General features: G+C 46.4%; 1 protein-coding gene across 14 annotated transcripts in view; it reads right to left on the reverse strand.

Annotated features, from left to right (window-relative positions):
* The window catches only part of Marchf10 (membrane associated ring-CH-type finger 10), a 101,741-nt gene that overhangs the window by 39,804 nt on the left and 40,734 nt on the right, over positions 1-21,203 (reverse strand). For 11 of the 14 annotated variants that reach the window (XM_076543540.1, XM_076543538.1, XM_076543539.1 and 8 more), the window contains exons 5-6: positions 11,958-12,129; positions 9-161 (exon numbers count right to left, since the gene is read on the reverse strand). In XM_076543540.1, the coding sequence (XP_076399655.1) occupies positions 9-161; positions 11,958-12,129 (325 nt within the window). Of the gene's footprint in view, positions 1-8; positions 162-5,000; positions 5,539-11,957; positions 12,130-21,203 lie in introns of those variants that run through there. The other 3 variants (XM_076543546.1, XM_006970522.3, XM_076543545.1) reach the window with 1 other exon arrangement.

Consider the following 21,203-nt stretch of genomic DNA (forward strand, 5'->3'; position numbering starts at 1 on the left):
GTCCTTACCTACGCCCAGGGGCGCCGGGGCCTTTGCCGACAGCTGTAGTTTCTGCCTGCTTCTCTCCCCAGATGCTCTGGAGCTGTGCATTTCCGGACTGACTGTCAATCTCCCCAGGTTGGGCCTCCTCTTCCTTGATAAAATCTTTGGTGCCTGCGCCACTGAAAGGTGCAAAAGCTTTTCAATAACTACATATATATTTAATAGGAAAATAGTTTCTGTCTAAAAAACGTATCATCAAAGAAGGTAGAAGGTGGTGTACACGTGGGGGAGGGGAGAGGGAATTAAAAGCAGCGAGCCAAGAGGTCAGAGAGGAGAAGGGATTGAGATCTAGTTTGACCCCTTTGTAGCCATGAAAGCTTGGGCACACCTCTCCAAGCCTCAGTTTTTCTACCCATAATATGGGAATAGTATGACTACTTCATAAGCACCTTGATTCCTGCAGTGGGGGTGGGGGTGGGGTGGGGATGGGGGTGCAAGGGATTTTTCACCATAAAAAAAAAGACTTATGTGTATGAATGTGTGTCTTTGTGGCACCCATGGAGGCCAGAATAAGGTGTCAGGTGCCCTGGAACTGGTGTGATAGGTGTTTGTGAGCCATTTGATGTGGAGCTGGGAACAGAACTTGTGTCCTCTGGGAGACCAAGTGCTCTGAAAACAGCCATCTCTCTGGCTCCTCTCCCCTTTGACTGTGAAGTTGTATCTCCATATCTATAAGTGATGATGCTATTTAAAAAAGCGCTGTGTACCTGAGACAGGGGACACCATTCTATGCTCCCCCAGTACTCACCAGGGTGTGAATAATAACAGACTTTGTACCTGTGCATCTCTATCCACTGGTTGTACATTAGCATCAAACATGGCCTGTAAGAAGGTCCCAAGCACTTGGGAATGTCTACCTTTTTCCTTGTGCATGCCTACCCACCTCTGTGGAAGACACTGACCACTGTGACCAAGTTCCCAGTGAACACTTTCTCATAATTCTCAGAATATGGAATATAATTTTGGAACCAGGCTTCTAATTGGCATGAGTAGTGTTGAGTTTCTTCACATGTACTGGACATCAGTGCACATGGATGTGGGGAGAGTTTCTTATTTTCCAAGCATCTCTACAAGTTCTTGGGTACCCACGGCCATTAAATCAACATCTATGCAGTTAAACCAACATCCATTCTACACCCCCCAAGAGAATTGTCCTGGCTCGTCCTCTTTTTGAAAATTCAGACACTTCACAGCATAGGGGTGAGACTGGGACGAACCCCTGCTGGTGCGGAAGAGCCCAGGCTTTCTTGGCATGTGAAGAAAAGTGGATTTACGTTCCTGAGTATAGTCTGTGGTTGTGCGAATAGTTTCCACCAAGACTCAGGAAGGCATGAACGTCCTCCTTGGCATCCTGTAAAACCCAGTTTAATCCAGGGAATAGGCCAACTTATTTCTGACTGGCCCCAGGAGAAGGCGGCTGTGGGTTCTGGGTTTCAAGACAGAGGACCGTGCGCCTTGGGGAACTCATCGGAAGATGAGAGCTGATGGTGGCATCGGTCAGCTCAGGGCACACAGAGCGTCTGCCTGAAGCCAGAGGAGGAGAGATTGAGAAATGAGAAATTCTCTGGAAATGAGAATGTGTCCCTCGAAGAGTGTAGGGTGTGCCGAGACATGATTTCTCTAAGAGGGGAGTAGGGTAGGGATGGCAGGAGGGATCATCTGGTGCTTGTGGCGAGTTTCTTAGCACCCCGAGCTGTGTTGGTTGAAGCCAGAGGATCCTCAGTCACAGGAGGCCTCGTCCCTCTTCTCTGCCTTCAGAGACCACCTCCCAGCTAAGAGGCAGAAGTTGTATTTTTAAAAAAAAGTTTGTATTATCGCGTGTGTGTGTGTGTGTGTGTGTGTGTGTGTGTGTGTGTGTGTGATATGTGTATAGTGTGGAGACCAGAGGACAACTTCACGCCATTAGCGCCCTCCTCTCCTTCCGTCTTTACGTGGGTTCTGGGTATCGAACTCAAATTGTCGGGCTCCAATTCAAGCGTTTCACCCACTGAGCCGTGCATCTCGCCGGACCAGACGCTGGCGGTGTTCTTAGACACCGAGGGAGAGACAGAGCTGGAAGAAGGGGCCGCCCAGGGTCAGGTCAAGCCTGAGGACCTGGTCCAGAGGTCCTGGACAGATTTCATTCTGATGGTCATCAGAAGAATCAGCCCTCCGCTGCATCCCACGAGGTAGAATGTCCTACAGCCCCGACACCCACTCTGGTTCCGTCCACACTGATGTGGGGAGAGGGAGAGCCTTCCTTCCCCAGGGCCTCTCCACTGCAGCCAACACCAGCCCGAAGACCCCTCAGGGTCTGGTTTTATGTCCACTGCTTTGACTCCAAAGCCCTTACGTCCTGGTCTTTAATCATCTCTAATATTTCAATTCTGCAGCCTTCCTTATTTATTTTTTTCCTCTTTCAGTGGACTGTAAATTCCTTAAGGAAGCCAGTCTCTTAGCCATCCTGCGAGTTGCACACCACTGTCCGAGACTAATGATAATTGCCTAGAGTGATTGGCAAGGCTTAAGAAGATGACTCAGCCTAAACTGTGGGGAACTTTAAAACCAAAATTAATTTTTAAATTGGAACACTCATTTGATCTAAAAGTTACTTTTGATGTTCAGAAAGCTGCTTTCTTCATTCAAGGCATCAGGTCGCTTAAATGATTTCCCAAACTGTTACTATTTTTCCTCACATCCTCAGCAAACTAGCTGAACATCTGGGGCTGGAGAGACGGCTCAGTGGTTAAGGGTACTGGCTGCTCTCGCAGAGGACCCGGGTCTGACTCCCAGCCCATTCCCTGTCCCGGCCCCACCAAGGAACCTCACAACCATGTATAACTCCAGTTCCAGGGGATTGACTCCCTCTTCCAACCTTTGTGGATACTCCACATGGTGTGAGTAAACTCTCTCTCCTCTCTCTCTCTCTCTCTCTCTCTCTCTCTCTCTCTCTCTCTCTCTCTCACACACACACACACACACACACACACACACACACAGACACACACACACACACACACACACTGAACATCTAGAGATGGTTTCATGAGGCCTATTGGGGAACCCACCCACCCCCTTTGGCAATTTGAACCTCATTTTCTGCAGCTGTAAAATAGGGTTATTCTTATCTTGTTAGATTACTGTAACATTTAGCAGTAATATATATACATGGGCCAATTTAGTATCTGGTGTCTACTAGCTATTAGAACTGGCAGATGCTTCATTCATAAAGCATATAGTACCGCGAGTAGTGGGAAATTGTAAGTCATTTCCGCACGAATGCTGAAACGCATTGTTTCGGAGCTTTCACAGGTGAATAATTGATTCAGCAGCTCTTGCTTCCGCATACCTCTTGATTCTTTCTCACAAGCCCTCTTTTAAAAAATAAAAATCCAAAAGGCAAATAGCAACTCCTTTTATTATAATTTGTTCAACAAATACCTCTGCATCTCAACTATATGATAATTTAAGGTTTCGCAAGAATGAGTAAGACATCTCTCAGTCATGACCTTCATGGCTACGATCTAATATGGCTGCACCCGATTCTGCTTTGTAGTGCCCTTGAAATCCAGAAGAAAGCAAACCCACAGGAGATGTTTTCTCTGCCACATATACTTACAGTCGCCAAAGAGGTAACCTCACTGACAGTTTATGTACACAGATTTAAGAGTTCCAGATGCGCTAGGCAGTGGCGCACGCCTTTAATCACAGCACTCGGGAGGCAGTGGCAGGCAGATCACTGTGAGTTCGAGGACAACCTGGTCTACAGAGTGAGATCCAGGACAGGCACCAAAACTACACAGAGAAACCCTGTCTCGAAAAACAGAGAGAGGGAGAGGGAGAGAGAGATTGAGATCCAGATGCCATATAGACCAGGTTCTTAAACCTTTCATCTACATGAACAGACTTCTGGGCCCTTTCTATGATGAGACCTTACCATGGTATGGTGCATATATTAATTATGAAGGAAATCTAAGCCATAGCTCTATTGGGAGACAGGCCCTTCATCTGACCGCACAGAGGAGAGCTTGTTTTCCAGGAAACTCCATATTTTGTCTGCTAGTGGATTTAGGGGAGCACGTAGTTTGTTCTGGACAACATATAGCTCATGCCTTCTTCCAGTATCGCAGCACCCAGGAGCCCAGAAACCAAGCAGCTGTTTTGATAAAAGGCATCTGCCTCCGTTCTTTTGATACTGCCAGGGAACTGTCATTGGTAATGGTTCATAATTCGATCAGGAAAGGTTTAAAAAAATAGAAGTCTCATAGTTATACAAGACCCTGACAACTGAGAACCAAGTCCACTCAACCGTCAATGTCCAGTCCATGCACATTATCACTGCCTAGTTCCTCACGTCACCTGCCATACACAGACACAGCACTTGACTGTAGAAAATGCAGACAGGAAAATATATCCCTGAACCTCTCTCTCGGCGCTACCCACCTGGACTGCTGTCCCCAGGACCAGAGAGGGGCCAAGATTCCGCCACAAGATGCCTCTTGGGAAAGCTGCTTTTTCCCTTTGGATCATGGGAAGAATTACAGCTTTGCTGCAAGAGCCAACACTGCCCGAGTTTAATAGGCAGCTTTCTATACAGCATAAATAATAGGTCGCGTCTATTTGCCTATTTGAATGTGCTAGAAGTGCATGTTGTCTCACATACCCAGAGGAGATCTTAATTAAAGCCTAATTATGTACCATAAATATGTTTTATTTTGGAACTCAGGAGGTGGGATTTTTTGATTTTAGGAAATGCAAGGCCTAATAAGTAGGCAGGAAAGGGAACTGTAAATACCAACTGCGCCCTTTAATTTGTCCTGCTCGGCACGGTCCTGGCTGGGTTTTCAGAGTGTGTGTCACCCTCTTGGGGTAGCCTTGGCCAAGGGTATTGTCAGACCCAGAAGAACCTGCCGGGTGTGTGATGGTGACATATGTCCCCAAGAGTGTCCGACACAGGAGTTCAGAAATGAGAGGCCATCTGCAGAGATGATGGGATTTTATTGGTCATTCACTCCTGTATCGCTAGTAGATGCTCATCTCAAGGGAAGAGTCAGCGCTGTCTCGTCTTGCTGCTTCCCTGTACACCACACCGCCTGGTGTTGGTCTGGCCTTGCTCCTGTCCGTCTGCTTTCTGCTGTTCCCCTCTCCCTGACTCTTCTGTGCTGTGTGCCTTGCCAGGGGTGACTTACCACACGAGGTAAATTTTACTGGGCCTTCTGGGGCCGGGTAGGCACAGCACAGGGGTCTCGGATGGAGTCGGTTGGGAGACAGGGAAATAGCAAAGGGATGCTGGAGACCCGGCCAAGGGGCTTGACGGGGCCGATGGCGGCGGGCTGGGAGGAAAGATGACCGAAGGAAGGGGCGGGGGAAGGCCCTGGGCCCCTTGGGAGGCAGGTGGAATTAGCGGCAGGAGGAGGCAGCAGTAATTGGTGTTGGGTGGCAGGACGGGGGAGAAAGCAAAGACTGAGCAGTAAGGGGAATATTCAACACAGAACAGGGGGTGCTCGCTGCTGTCACCTGCACAAAAGAAAAAGAGCAATCAGGAAGCAGCACTCATGGGCAAAGGGCATTTCAAAAAGTCTGTGAATGAATAAAAACTCCAAAAAATAAAAAAAAAAAGGGTTCTTTTAGGGGGTAGGAGTGATGTGTCGGGATGTCCTAGGTGCAGTGGACCTGGCTCCTGCCCAGGAGGCATCTTGCTCAGGTTGGAGTCCCACAAGGGTGAGCAACTCCAAGTGTCACTGCCTTCAAACCATTTTCCAGGCAACCGTTTCACGTGGCCCCGGCAGATGTAGGGAAGTGTGCCTCCCAGGCGAGCTCCTCAGAGCGGCCCGAGGCAGCCATGTGGAAGCTTAGGCTGTGTTCTCATCTCCCACAGCCAGTCTAACGAGCTGTGCTGGCAGCAACAGATGGTGGTCTGCAGGGTCTCCCTTCCAGCAAGTTCTCTCCCCCGGTTCTCCAGCTGCCCCCCCTGGTAGGAGGCTGCGGTCATGCCCTAACCTGGCCTTTCTGCTGCAGAGGGTAAGGGAGGGAAAGGAGAAAGAAACAGATCCTGGTGGGCTCGCGGGGACAGAGGAGAACCAAGAGCATGGAGGGGAGGCAGGTGGACCAGAGAGGTGTTCAAGTGGAATTAATGACTTGATGGTTAACCTTACACTCTGTTGCCAACCTCCCTGGAGGCAGAGTGTGCGTGCCTGATGGAGTCAGCATTCTGAGTGACTCCCTCACGCCTGCCACCAGCCAGCTAGGTCACCTTGAGTCCATGGCTCGTATTCTTTGAACCTGTTTCCTCATCTACAGTGTGAGGCCGGTGGTTCCCGCTCTCTGCAGCCTCGCTCCTCCCTAGACCGGCCCTATGAACACTGCATCCAACTGTGTCAGGAATATAAAGTCCCAGCCCATCCAAATCCATGGAGTCAGAACCTGTGAGTTTTAGCATTTGGTAAGCAGGCCTGGGGGAGGGATGCCTAAACCTCTGTGCTGAGAAGACTCTGTGGACATTGCTCAGGACAGTACTGACCCCTGCCCCACCCCACCCCCCAGATTCAAATGCTGCTAGGGTTTGCATTGGAGCCCCCTAAAGGTCTTTGTGTTAATAGTTCAGGGCTTAGGATGGGAGGCAGAGTCTTTGAGAGGTCCTTAGGTCATTGGAAGTATGTTCTCATGGGAGGTGACCATGAGGTGGTAGTTCTGTCCTGACAGCTAGTCCTGCTGTGGTGTGTGACTTCACAGCGGGTCCATAGAATCTTGGGCTGGAACCTCTAAAACTATGAGCCAAAAATGAATTTTATAAACTTTAAAAAAATCTGTTTACTGTGAGTCTGTATGAGTGTGAGTGTGTGTGTGTGTGTGTGTGTGTGTGTGTGTGTGTGTGTGTGTGTCTCAGAGGACAACTTGGAGGAATCTGTTATCTTCTTCTGCCATGTGGGTCCTTGGGATTGAACCCGGGTCATCAGGCTTGGTGGCAGGTACTCTTATCCTGCTGAGCCAACTCACCAGCCCCACAAGTAAATATTTCATAAGTCAGCTACCTCAGGTATCTCATTACAATGATGTGAAGCTAACAGTCGGGACCCCAGTGAAGTACCTCCCCAGACAACTTGGTGGAATGCTGCAGCTAAAATCAGTTCTGAGTCTAAAATGATGAAAACTGTACCCATCTGACAGACGACATCAGCTGCAGTGGAGGGTCTCAGGCCAGTGGAGGCTCTAGAGTGTCCTGCTAAGAGGATTCAAGGACACACTGTCCACTCCTAAATGTCTATTGGGGCAGTGTGTAATTGTCTCACTTTCCTCCGTGTGTAGCTGTCTTCATTGAGGGGTCCTCCTTCACTCCTGCTCTGGCGGTTTCAATCACCACTTGCTCCCTAAGGTCCTGGGGGTCCCACTAGCTGTAGGATTAGACCTGGACAGCCAGAGGCTTCCAGGCCTTTCCACCTAGCTGTCCAACGCTTCCCTGAGGTGTCGCTAACACCCAGGGACTTAACCTTCCTCTCTACTTGGTAAAGTTGGCAAGATTGCAACTCCATCTTCCGGATGAGGACGCTGAGTTCAGGGAGGTCGTCAGCTTAACAACTGTAGGGGTCTAAAGCAGAGCTGGCATTCTGAGCCATGACGTCATAGAATCAGCAATAATGGGCTGAAGATTATGATGCTCTCTATAAAGCCAGGAGGATTCATTTAGTATTGTTTTTATTTTTTTCTGGCTTGGATAGACAGCTTGGAAAGTCGTCAGGCGTCAGCTGGACTTGCTGAGAAACCCATTAACCGTGGCCTTTCTGAGAAAACCTTCAATAGCATTGACTTGCAAGGCAAATGATGAAGATTTAGGATTTGCCCTGCGATTCCTCTTCCACACTGCTCTTTAAATAAACATTTCCTAATCCAAAAGCAACCACAGCTATTTCAGACTTTTATCTTTTAAAACCTGAATTCACTGCTTTCGCTGAGTTTTACAAGAACAGGCCTTTGAGATAAGCCGTGATAAGGCCACCAGAGTCTCGCTCCTCCTACCAATCTGAGTCTGGTAATGACTACACATCGGACTTAATAATACGCGGGGAGCATTTCCAAACACTTGGCTTTGTTGTAAAGGGCAAGATTTTGGAAGCAGGCTCCCAGGACTGCTTCCAGACCCGCTTTCCTGGAACCTAACTGGAGGAGGCTCTGCTGGAGCGCCAGGTGAAAGCCGCGCGGGAGACAGCTCGGTGGCTGCCTGAGGCCTGGCCCTGCGGCAGAAAGCGCTGCAGGAGCGCAGGCGCCATGACCCCCGCCTCACGGTGACCTCTGGATGCCTTTCTACGTCCTGGGATGGAGACACAGCTCCTTTCCAAGCCAGGCTGGGGCTGGGAGAGGTCTTGGGAGCACACAGGTCTTGGAAGCCCCCCAGTGTCCCCATGGAGGCCGCACCCCGCCCGGTACTTCCTGGGCCTGCTGACTGCACTGTGTCTCACGGAATTCTCAACTGTTCTGCAGCCCTGCCAAGCTGTCTTCCCACCCCACACCGGGGTTCACCTTGAAGAAGAACTGTTGACGCCATTGCTTGTCAGACCCAGCTGTGTCCTGACACACTGCCGAAACTTGCTGTGTCTTGTGTGAGATAATGAGTATCTCTGGCTTGGGGAGCAATGTCTGATTAGATTAGCTTACTGTGTTTTTGCTGGGGAAGCCCGGAATGTAGTAAACGTGTGTATGAGAGGTTAATTTTTTCTTTTAGACTTCTCTCTTTTTATGTGTATGTGCACCGTGCGCATGCCTGGTGCCTAGAGAGGCCAGAAGAAGGCATTGGTGCTCCTGGAACTAGAGTTATGGGTGGTTGTGTGTCCACCCCAGGGGACATGCTGGCTTTCAAACCCAGGTCCTCTGCAAGAGTAACACGTGCTTTTAACCACTGAGCCCCCTCTCCAGCCCCGTCAGAGTGTTTTGAACACACACCTCTCAGTTTTGTGAAGGAAAGAAATGTGTGCAGGGAGGAGAGGGTAAACTCCGGAAAATGAAGGTTCGGAGTCTGCGCCTTCCTGAAGACTCTCCTGTGCTAGACGATAAATACAGTGCCACAGCCTACTGAGTGGTCCGCCCTGCCTGACAGCTAAGCGCATGCTTACCACTGAGTCTTTACGTTTTTATCCAGCAGACAGATGCTATTTTTGTCCCTGGTCCCCCATTTTACAGGTGACAAAGCTGAGGAACCGAGAAGTTCCTTACCAAAAGATATCTAGTGAATCAGAAATGGGGGCCCAGGAGAGAGTCCAAGCGCTTGGTCCCCAAAGTACTGTCCCAGAAGCTGCAGCTGCCACCCACAGTCCTGAGGGGGCTGGAGAGGAGTCCGAGGTCAGCTTGTCTCCACACAGCTGTGTGGAACGCAGGAACCGTGACCCCCTGTGGCCAGACTGTGAGGAGAGCTCCATTGGTACGGAGTGGGCCGAGGCGCCAGCAACCGTGCCTGGGTTTCTAGCCGCCGCTCACACACGGGAGACTCTAGGGTACAGGCGGTCGGCACACAGAGCCAGGGGAAAGCAAGCCCAGCTCTCAAGCTACAGTCTTCACCCGGGAAAGCCTGGCACAACACTGTATTGAAGGCAGGCTAACCTGGGAGGCAGATGTCACCAAGGGGTTTCACTGTGTCCCGAGCTTCTGTTTTACTGGCATAATGTCAGTTTTGGCTCACCTCTGAATTCTTTAGAAATGTGAAGCAGGAAACTGGATTCAGCTAGTGAATTAGATCAACGTCCAGATAATCCAGAAACCAAATCCTCTTTTCTGTCATAGCAGGTATTTATCTGAGTTAAACTGTGCGCTGTTACCAGCCCCAGCTCCAGATTTTTCCTCAACAGACTCAGCTTAAACCTTCAAGCTTTCACTTTGCTGTGCTAATCAGGAGTCGGAAGAGTCAACACTCATTAAACCAGTGGTTCCTCCCCCACCAGTGATACAGTTTTTTTTTCTTTTTTTTTTTTTTTGGTTTTTCGAGACAGGGTTTCTCTGTGTAGTTTTGCGCCTTTCCTGGAGCTCACTTGGTAGCCCAGGCTGGCCTCGAACTCACAGAGATCCGCCTGGCTCTGCCTCCCGAGTGCTGGGATTAAAGGCGTGTGCCACCACCGCCCGGCTGTGATACAGTTTTTAATCTAACCTTTTCTTCCTCCTCATCCTCTTCTTGTTGAGACAAGATCTTACTACTATGTAACCCAGGCTGGCCTCGAACTCCTGACCCTCCAACTTCAGCCTCCTGGGTTCTGAGGTTTCAGATGGGTTCGCTGGGGGTCTTAGCTGCTTTCTCCTTTCCTGTTCCTCCCTTTTACCCTGGGGCCTCATGCATGGTGGGCAAACAGTGCCGCTGGGACCACACTCCGCGGCTGTACCCCCTCACCCAGCCTCCACAGCACTGATAGTAACCTCCAAGACTGCTGTGCTGGCTGGGCGGCCAGCCCCATCAGCTCCTAGCTCCATGGGTCTTGAGTGCTGCCTGGAGCGTGGCAGGATGATAAAGACAGCGGCTGGAAAACGTGTATTGCTACGAGTCACACCTCCTGTGTGGTGACTAAGCCATCCCTCCACCAACATGGATCTCTTGCCTAAACCCTGGTGCTCTTTAGCCTGATGTTTTATAGAATGGAAAGCAAAATAACTCCCTCTTTGTCAGTGTTGAGTTAGTTCCACATGGAGCCTGCTCAGTCTGAAAAACATCTGCATTATTAATCAGACAAACCAAATCAGGGGGTGGACCTCAAAGGTTCATTTTAATGACGTCTCTCCAGAGATGACAAAGGCATCCGCTCCCGCTTTCCACGAGAAGGCTAACTACTACACTGGATGAGTGGAGCGGCACCATTTGAGCGGCCCCTCGGAGCACAGCGATCAAAACCCAACCTCAATTCAATCAGTGTTTGCAGAGTGACCTCCCCTCTTCTATCCCGGCCTTCAGATAGTTGACTTAAAAGCCTAATTCCTACTAGAAGTCTTTCAAACGAGAAATTAACTTGGACAACCCCCCCCCCCACACACACACACCACCCCACCAACATTATGATATAAGGAGCAGAAGTTGGCGCTTTGCCCAAGAGGCCAATACTTTAGAAAGTCAATTTGATCTTGACTTCATTAAAGCAAGAAAGTGTGGGTGGTTAATCTGAGTGAAAGGTGCCATTTTCCACAAATGCATTCCGACTTAACCAGACGGGTGGTTGCATGACGGCAGCTATTTAGGATTAGGAAGGAACTGTGATTGGGGGTTTTAATGAATCACATGGTTTTTGCTATTTACGAATTCTTCAGCAGTTAGTTTGGCTCCTTTCCCAGGAGGCAGACCTTTCCGCCTAGTTATCCCAATGTGTGTGTGGTTCCCAGAGGACACAATTTTGTCCCACAGATGTTGGCTTTGATGGGACGGGATGAGCCTGAGGCATTCTAAACTTTCCATTGATTTTTAGCTTCTTGGTGGATACTATGAGTCTCTCCTGCCCCAAGAAGACAACTGTCTTAGCTTCAAAGGCTGCCTGGGAGTGAGTTATTTACCAAATCACACAAAAGGGAGATTTATCAAGTTCTCTATCCCTGAGAGGACATCCTGGGGACTGGAGGACTTTATTACCCTCACTCTCTGCTGTAAATTATGTCACTAAGATGCTTTTGAAAGCTCCTCTTAGCTTAGCCATAAAACGTGATACCTGGGGCCAAACGCTTTCAACCCCCGACCCCAGAATTGTGGCAAAGAAGAAAAGGAGCGCTTGTGAGGAGTGGTACAGGAAGTAGAGAATTGGGCCTAAGGATAAGGGAGCATATTTACCGCTAAATTAATTTTGCCATTTGTACAGATTCATTGGCCTTCCAAGACCTAAACTGGCTACTTGGTTAGCCCCAGGATTAGTCAGTCTCACTAGCTCGTTGTGACCATTAAGACTAGGATGTCAGATGTGGGCTTTACTAAGGAAGCCACTCACCTGGGGAGGGTTTGCTGGGGCCCACTTTCTCTGGCTTCCTTGGAGTCATGGTACTTTTGTGTTTCTGCTTGACTGAAGCTTGGTCAATGGCTGGAAGTCTGGGCTCACACTTAGCCGTGGGTAGTTTGGTACATGATCTCGGTTCACTTAAAGAATCCTCCTCACTGGAACTCTGCGGAGGAAAATGGGAGATGCGTGAGTCTCAGAGGCCGGGTCGACCTCTCCTAAGCACAGAAACAGGAGAAGTGGATGTGGTGAGCCCTCGGGACGCAGCTCAGACGCATCTTGTGTTTGCCACTCAGCTCCATCTGTGGTTAGGGAAATGTTGATGGATCGGGTGGACCAGCTTCAACATACCAGCAACACATTGAAGAGACTGTGTTTCTGAGTCTGTTATTGGGGCATATTATGACAAGAATATGTTTTTGACCCTTAAGTAATTTGACGACCAATAAATAGCTCATGCTTAAAGCTATGTGTGAAAGGAGGTGCTTCTTTTAAATTGCATGCTGTTTGAGAGTTGAACTGTTTTGAGGACAGGTGAAGGAAAATGTTTCTTATGCTAATTCATGTGCTTCACAATGAAAAGGAAATTTAGATCGTGCAGCGTGGACTGATTAAGTCAGATCTCAGTTTCAATATTCCAAATTATTGCACAAGGCAGATGAATCTCCTAAGAAGTCCCCTCCTGTCTCTTCTAAAAACAAATTAGTATAAATCCACACGAGGACAGGTCACAATTCCTATAGTGTCCAAGCATCTCAACCCAGGAGTACAGACGCAATAAAAATTATCCAAGCATTCAACAGTTTTACACTTTGCCACACTTATCCCCATCAAAGAAATGATGCAAACAATATAAATGACAGTCAAGACCCTGGCCTCCAAGGGTGATTTAAGTACAGCCTTGCAGCTGCAGGTCCAGGCACTAGCATGCTTTGGGAGGCCATCCCTTCTGCCACAAGCAAAAGCCTAAGGGTTTTTCCCACCTTTGGGTCTCGGGAGGTTCTCCTGAGTGGTACCTTAGTCCAGCACTAGAAACTTCTCTGAAAATGCAATCCTTCACAGGAATGCCATGCCGAATTAACGTTCCTGGCCCCGCCCCTTCTACTGTTGCAATTCGTATTGATCTTGATCATCGCTCTTGCTGACAGTGTGGCATTTTCATTTCACCGGCTCCTGACTCAGGAAAATACGCTGAAGAGCTTTGAATTATCGGGTGCAGCGGAAGACAAATGGAACTCTAAAAACAAAATCTCCACGTGTCAGTCTCCCGGGCAGAAGTCTATATATCCACAGGTGGACAGATCATTATTTTCCACGAGGACAAACCTTATTTTTAAATTTAGGTTTTGGATACAGCTTTCAAACAAATAATTATTGCTTCTCTATCCATTTTCGGAAAACGGACCACCCTCAGATAAAGGGACAGAGGAGAGGCCATAATGAGGCTGTTGTTCTTCCTCTCCACTTTCAATTCTGTGACTTAATAGGAATCTCTGAAAATGAGTCCGAAATGTCAAAGATGAATCATGAGGTCATTTCTGGGCATGAGATGGAGCTCTCTATTCTCAGCAAAGTGGGTGTTTGGCAAATTTTAATTCTGATGTTGGAGACTGTCATTATGATTGGGTGATGGAAGCCAGAGTCATGGATTTGGATTCCCAAAAGAGCAGCAGCGAGCCTGGACAGATTTTCTTCCCCAAACTGCCTGTGAGCTGAGAAGTCCACTCACACAAGGCCTTGTATTTTAGCCCGCAGCAAAGCAACAGTGGTTCCAGCTAAGACTCCTGGATCTGTCCCCCCACCTCCTGCCCTCCCACCCCCCCACCCCCCACCCCCACACTCCCCCCAGCCTCCCACCCCTGCCCGGGATGGAACTCCTTGCTTGCCCCAGGCAGTGGGGGCTTGGGAGGATATGGTGAAGGGCTCTCTGTTGGGTGGTTGTTCTGCCTGTTCATCCATCCACTCCATTCTTTAGTAGCACTGAAGAGCTGAGACCAAGTTTGGCCAGTTAAGCTGCCAAGCAGGACTGTGGTACCCTGGTGCTGAGTCCATCCTTCTCTGGTTCCTGGCCTCATCACCTTTACAGCCAGGGCATCATTCTTGAGAGTTTATAGAAACTGGCCCCTAGCTTTTCACCGATTGGAAATAGAAGGTACAATACCAAGGCCTGCGGTGCTCATGGGTGTGTGGACAGGCCTTTTCCTCTTGCCTCATCGAGCAATGTCAAACCTGTCACTTCAGCATTGGAATTTATTTTATGTTTTGATTTTTTGGTCTTTGCTAATGGCCCTTCAGACCCTTAGCCCGTCACCTGGCTCCTCTCATGAAAACCCACTGGCCATCATGTAGGCGAGAGGGTTGGAGAGGCTGTGGGAACTCGTTCTGGTACTTAACGTGTGGCATTTAGAACTCCCGGGCTTCTGGGCAGTGGATCTGGGTCTTATGGCTGGTAACCACGTGACTCGGGGTTAAGCTTATCATAGTTCGCTGGTTATTATTGTTTTCCCGTCCCTCGGGTTTCCTCCTCTGTGAACAACAGTACCTACATTTGGCGTTTCCTGACGATCAAGTGAGTTAAGACATGCATACACAACTTATGCCTTCACATACCACAGTGTCCTGTTCAGCTTTCATGCTTTGTTGCTCACTCTCTGCCACTTTCAAAATTAGCAGCTAACTGCTGGATATTTGCTACCACAGCGAGACCAAAGCCGAAGGTCCCAATGATTGGATGGATACACAATCCAGGATGTGTGAACAGAGAGGGCAGTCAGTTCCTATGCACACTCTGGTGTCTTCCACAGACCATAGAATGTATTATAGTCACCCTAGCCACCTGAGACCCATGCAGTCTTTTTTTTTTAATAATTAATCAATTTATTTATTATGTATAGTGTTCTATCTGCATGTACGCCTGCATGCCAGAAGAGGCACCAGATCTCATTACAGATGGCTGTGAGCCACCATGTGGGTGCTGAGAATTGAACTCAGGACCTCTGGAAAAGCAGCCAGAGCTCTTAACCTCTCAGCTACCTATCCAGCCCCGACTCATGAAATCTTAAGAAAATGTGGTCTAATTTTTTTCCAGCTAGCAAAGTTCTAACAGCAAATACTTAACAATAACTGGAGATTATCAAATCAACACTAATGATTTTTTTAATGTCAAGTGGAGTTCAGAACTGTCTTTTCCTGTTATAATTTTGAAATTTACAGTTTCCATTCCTTCTCCATATGTTCCTAAGCTGAAATGTCACATGACAGTTAAGGCAGCAGCTCACTGCTGTATTCCTCTGGAAGCAGAAAAACAGCTCTGTCTTTCAAAGTCAAAGCTCAAACACTGAAAAGACTAAACAACAAACAAAAACCCAGCCTATGTGAGTGTACTTTAATGTAAGTAACTTATCTGTGTCCTAATAAAGCTGTGCTAACTCAAATTTATTGACAAGCTTTCCTTTTTTCTGAAGTATTATTAGCTGTGGATTTAAGGTTTTCCCAGGATTCCCCAGTCTGCTCTTCTGGCATCACACATAATAAAGCAGAGTGTAGAAGATTGCACCAGCGCACTCTAAACTCCAGAGCAGAAGTTCTAAACCTGTGGGGTGCCACCCTCTGGGGTCACATATTAGATATCCTGCAATCAGGTATTTATATCATGATTCATAGCAACAGCAAAATTACAGTTATGAAGTAGCAATGAAAACAGTTTTATGGTTGGGGGTCACCATGACATGAGGAACTGGATTAAGGGGTCTCAGCGTCAGGAAGGCTGAGAACCACTGGTCCAGAGAAAGGCTCTCAATGGGACTTGGTTAATTAGGGAAGGTTAGTGCCAGGCAATGGAGAACAACATAGTAACATAACAATTCGTTTTTAAATCTTTCCCTCCTTTCTCCCTTTTCTCTCTCCCTCCCTCCCTTCCTCATGCTGGGAATTGAACCCAGGGCCTCTCTGTGTTCTGTCCAGGAAGCTCTACCACTGAGCTCCATCACTAGTCCAAATTTGGCAATGTTTTGAAGGCTACGAGTCGGAGCTTCTGGAAGATGGAGACACCAGGACAGGAGGAGAATTACATTCTGGGGGAAGACATTTTCCCCAGAACGTAAGAGGGACTGAAAACCCAGAGTGAGCATTGTTGGATAAAAAATAATGTGACAACAAGAGAGGTGACCAGAAGACACGTAGACTCAAGTAGCCAGGGACAGAAAAGCCTTGACGTTATTTCCAACTCTTGCCTGATGGCTCTTTCCCAAGACCCAGGAAACTGCTTTCCACTTGTCCACCCCTCATCCCCCCCGGAGTGCAGGTCTGAGGGCTGATGGATGCACACCAAGCCAGATTCTGCCATGTGCTGAGCTAAGTGGATCTTCTGACACAGTAGAGATGGGGCAGGACTTTCTACGGGGAGGAGGGAAGAGGCAAGGAGGACTGACAGCCTGGTGCCGGAGAGAGAGGGAGAGAGAGAGAGAGAGAGAGAGAGAGAGAGAGAGAGAGAGAGAGAGAGAGAGACTGTGTGTCCATTATGTTGGGAATAAATTTAGTCTCAGAAGATTATGAAAAGCCTCGGTCAAGGCAACACACCTTGACAGTCAACAGGGACAACACAGGAAGGGTGACCAGGAGACTGTGGGCACAAATGGGTGTCTTCAGAGTGCTTGTCCCCAAGTCTACATCAAATTGTGCCTCATGCATAAAAGCCATGTCTGGGAATTGAGGGTCGCTTTATATAAGCAGATTTATGGATGGGATGTAAACAGCTGAGTACAAGGAAATATAAAGTGTGTTCTATGCTGGATGCTGTTACCATATAAGGCAGGCTAAACTTTATCTTGTGCAGAAAAAAAGCTTAAGACCAGTAAGTCTTTTCTGTGCATTCAGGACATTTTGAGGTCATTACTTGAAATTTTTAAAAATGGAACAATAATAAGGAATGTAGTGGACTGACGGTCTTCTGAAGATTTCTTTGGGTTTGAGTATCACATACTCAAATCAAACTGTTCCTTCAATTCATTTGTCCCTCAGTTAAAAAGATGGCCGCCAGTGGTGCTGGGTAAGGTGAGGATCAGTATGAGGAGACATTGATCTCTGTGTCTGCCCCAAGGTGCTTTGAGGAGTCAGCCGGGCTGTTGTATGTGTCGCCGTCACAGCCTCGTCCCTACCCCTGGGATCTGAGGACAGTGCTGTGCTGCCTGCACCTGCTCTCTGATGTCCATGCCACCAGGCTGGAAGATTTCATGCAAGGCTCTGATCTGAGAACAACAGTGTCCTTAAGGATTCAAGTCTTCACGACATTTGACCACTCGTGGTCGGTTGCTGGAGGAGGAGGTGAGTAAAATGTCAAGATTTGCTTTGACAGTACTATCCATCCCACTGTTCCACAGACTCAGGGAAGCTGAGAATAGAGAGCCATGGAAATTACCAGCAGGCTATATTTTTTGATACATGCTATACATACACATATATACCTATTTTTCTTTTTGCCTTTCTGGTCAGAGAAGGATTAGAGATTCACAATAAGGCAGATTCAGATGGAATAAAAATTTAAATGGTTTACAGTATGTGTAAAAATATATGTAGTCTTGGAAGAGAGAGAAAAATGGATATAGACAGTTATATAAAGAAATAAATAATTTTAAAACATAAAAGTCTTTAAAGAGACAATAAGAGTAATATAAAAGTTAAGCCACATAAGGATGGAAATTACACAAAGAATCTGGATACTGCATTATTGTCTTTGGGATTTTTAACTGGAGACATTTGATTATAAAGGCTGCTGATTTAAACCAATAGGTATATTTTAAAGGTATCTTGACTTCAAAATTTATGTCTAAGGATATGTTACTTTAGAAAAGAGGTTCTGCTTTTGTTTCCACAGAAGATGAGAACCTATGGATTGCTTCCAGGCTAATATTGTTTGATCAGCCAAGACCCTCTGAGAAGTCTTTGATGACACATGGCTCAGATGATCCAACATCCAAAACAGCTTCAAAGCAACTGGCTCAGACAACACAGCCTCACAGACTACTCCAGTCAGGACTTGACCATAATTCTTCATTTTCTCAGGATCCCCATAAGATTGCCAGTGCCCCCATCCAGCAGGAAGTAATATGAGAAGCTATGCCTAAATTCCCAAAATATTGTTTATAAATGCTTATTTTTATTTAAAGCAGGTTGATTATAAATGCAATCTCTTCCTAAAAAAGAAAAGGGATGATATTATAGATATGATAGGATAAAAGGATAGATTATTGAATCTACTTTTTTTTTTTTTTTTTTCAAGACAGGGTTTATCTGTGTAGTTTTGGTGCCTGTCCTGGATCTTGCTCTGTAGACCAGGCTGGCCTCAAATTCACAGAGATCCTCCTGGCTCTGCCTCCCAAGTGCTGGGATTAAAGGCATGTGCCATTGCCACCCAGCTGAATCTACTTTTAAAGAACAACAACTTGCTTAAAATATTTTATATTGCTATGGATTTTAGTTTATTAATAAAAATTTAAAGTTAATTTTGTTATACTGTATGTATATTTTTACTCTTGTTTAAGATATTGTTTATACAACTCATTTAAAATTGTAATGTATTGTTAAGAAATATAGATTAATAGTTAATCATCTATGATAATCAAACTTGTAGTCATATTAGTTTTCCAGATAAACATAGATATATTTCAATTAGGTAGATAATCTTCAAATACTTCAAAGACCTACACAATCTAGCATTTAAAATGTTTTAAGAACTTTGACTTTCTGGACATTGAGACATGTCTGCTCCTGGCAGCACCAATCTACTTCAGAGAAGATAATGGGCATTGAAGAAACTCATTATGGAGTTTGCTTTCTTTATGGCAAAAGTTGGTCACTGGGCAAAAGAGTGCCCTTGCATCAACTGCTTGACAGTATATTGTATAAAATGGACATGCAGGACCCATATGAAGGTGACCACTGAACTTTGCAAGACCAGATGATTGGTTCTTCAAGTTCCTGCTTTGCAGAGGAGACTGCCAAATATTCTGCAGAACACAGGGAGAAGTGACTAAAAAGCTCTAGGCCTATTGGCTGAAGATGGATGCCCCAACATTACAGAGAAACTTTGGATGACTGTCCAGGCAGCCAGATGTCTCTGTCATTTCCAGAATGTTGGAAGTTGCTTACAATGCATTTCCTGTTTACTTAGGTAATATATCGTTCTGGGGTCTTTGATATAGTTAAAGACAAGATAGTTATAATTATAGTTTTCCTTAATCATGATAAAGGATAAATTAGATATGAAACTTTAGACTTACAAATATAGGATAGAATATTTTCTTTAATTTTGTCAAATACAAATAGACTAGATATTGTAACTGTAATTCTTGCTTGATAACTGTTCTATTATATGTAATTTTCTATGTTAAAGTTAAAACCTTCCTTTTTGATTAGACAGAAAAGGGAAAGTGCTGTGGGATGTCTTTCTGTATGCTGTGAATATGTGTTGCTCTGATTGGTTGATAAAGCTGTTTGGCCTATGGAAAGTCAGGTTATAGCTAGGAAGGAAATTGAAGAAAGAGACAAGGAGAAGAAAGGCACAGGGGAGGAAGACACCAGCACCGCCAGGAGAAACAAGATGTAAAAATACTGGTAAGCCACAGCCACATGGCAACTTATAGATGAATAAAAATGGGTTAATTTAAGATGTAAGAGCTAGCTAGCAAGAAGCTTGAGCCATAGGTCATCCAATTTGTAACTGATGTAAGCCTCTGTATGTTTACTTGGGTCTGAGTGGCTGCAACTGGGCGGAATACAGGAAAACTTCCAGCTACATTATACATACCTATTTTTCTTTTTTCCTTTCTTCTCTCTTTCCTTTCTATGTTTCTTCTTTTTTCCTTCCTTTTCTTTTCCTTTCTTCCTTCCTTTTTTCCCTTCCTTTTGTTCTCTTTCCCTGCCTCTTCTTTCCTTCCTTCCTTCCTTCCTTCCTCCCTCCCTTCCTTCCTTCCTTCCTTCCTTCCTTCCTTCCTTCCTTCCTTCCTTCCTTCCTTCCTTCTTCCTTCCTTTCTTTGAGACAGGATCTCACTGTGTAGTCCTTAATGTCCTAGAATTGGCTGTGCAGAGCAGTCTGACTTTGAACTCACAGAGATATGCCTGACTCTGCCTCCTGAGTTCTGGTACTGAAGGCCTGTGTTATTACAATGTGGCCAGACTTCTTTTAAAATTTTTATTTTTCATAGGTATTTCTTTCTTTAGGTTAGGAAAACAGGATACAAGTTCAACTAAAAAAAAATCAGTAGCCCTCCCATACACAAATAATAAAAGGGATGTGAAAGAAGTCAGAGAAACATCACCCTTTACAGTAGCCACAAATAATATAAAATACCTTGGGATAACACTAACTCAACAAGTGAAGGACCTGTTTGATAAGAACTTGAAGTCTCTAAAGAAAGAAATTGAAGAAGATATCAGAAAATGGAAGGATCTCCCATGCTATTGGATAGGTAGGATTAACATAGTAACATTTTTACTTTTTTGTGTGTATGTGTATGTGTGAGATGTGTGTGCAAGATGTGTGATGTATGTGCAAGGTGTATATGTATGTGTATGTGTGTGTGCAACAGTGCCCATAGAGAAGTTAGAGGACAACTCTGAGACTGGGTTTCTCCTTCAGCCTTTATGTGGGCTCTGAGAATCGAACTCAGGTCATCGGGTTTGTGTGGTGAATGCCCTCGCCAGGTGAGCCATCTCGTGACCCCCAGATATTTCTGACGGCAGAAGTCACTGTGATAGACTCTGGGACACTGGGCCATTTCTGAGTAGAGAACAATTCTGAGATTTATTATAACTAACACCTTATTTTTCATGGTTTTGAGACAGGGTCTCACTATGTAGCCCTGGCTGTCCTGGAACTCGTTCTGTAGCCCAGGCTGGCCTTGACCCAGAGATCTGCCTGCCTCTGCCTCCTGAGTGCTGGGATTAAAGACGTGCACCACCACACTTTCCTTAACAACTATTATTTTTTGTGTCAAGTTGCTTAGTTTATCTCTGTGTTCTTCCCATCACCACTATCACCATCACCACCACCATCATCAGTACTATCACCATCACCCTCACCATCACCATCACCATCACTATCACCCTCACCATCACCAGCACCCTCACCCTCACCCTCACCAGCACCCTCACCAGCACCATCACCAGCACCACCAGCACCATCACTATCACCGTCACCATCACCAGCACCCTCACCATCACCATCACCATCACCACCATCAC

This window comes from Peromyscus maniculatus, chromosome 8 (assembly GCF_049852395.1).
Source record: "Peromyscus maniculatus bairdii isolate BWxNUB_F1_BW_parent chromosome 8, HU_Pman_BW_mat_3.1, whole genome shotgun sequence".
NCBI lineage: Eukaryota > Metazoa > Chordata > Mammalia > Rodentia > Cricetidae > Peromyscus > Peromyscus maniculatus.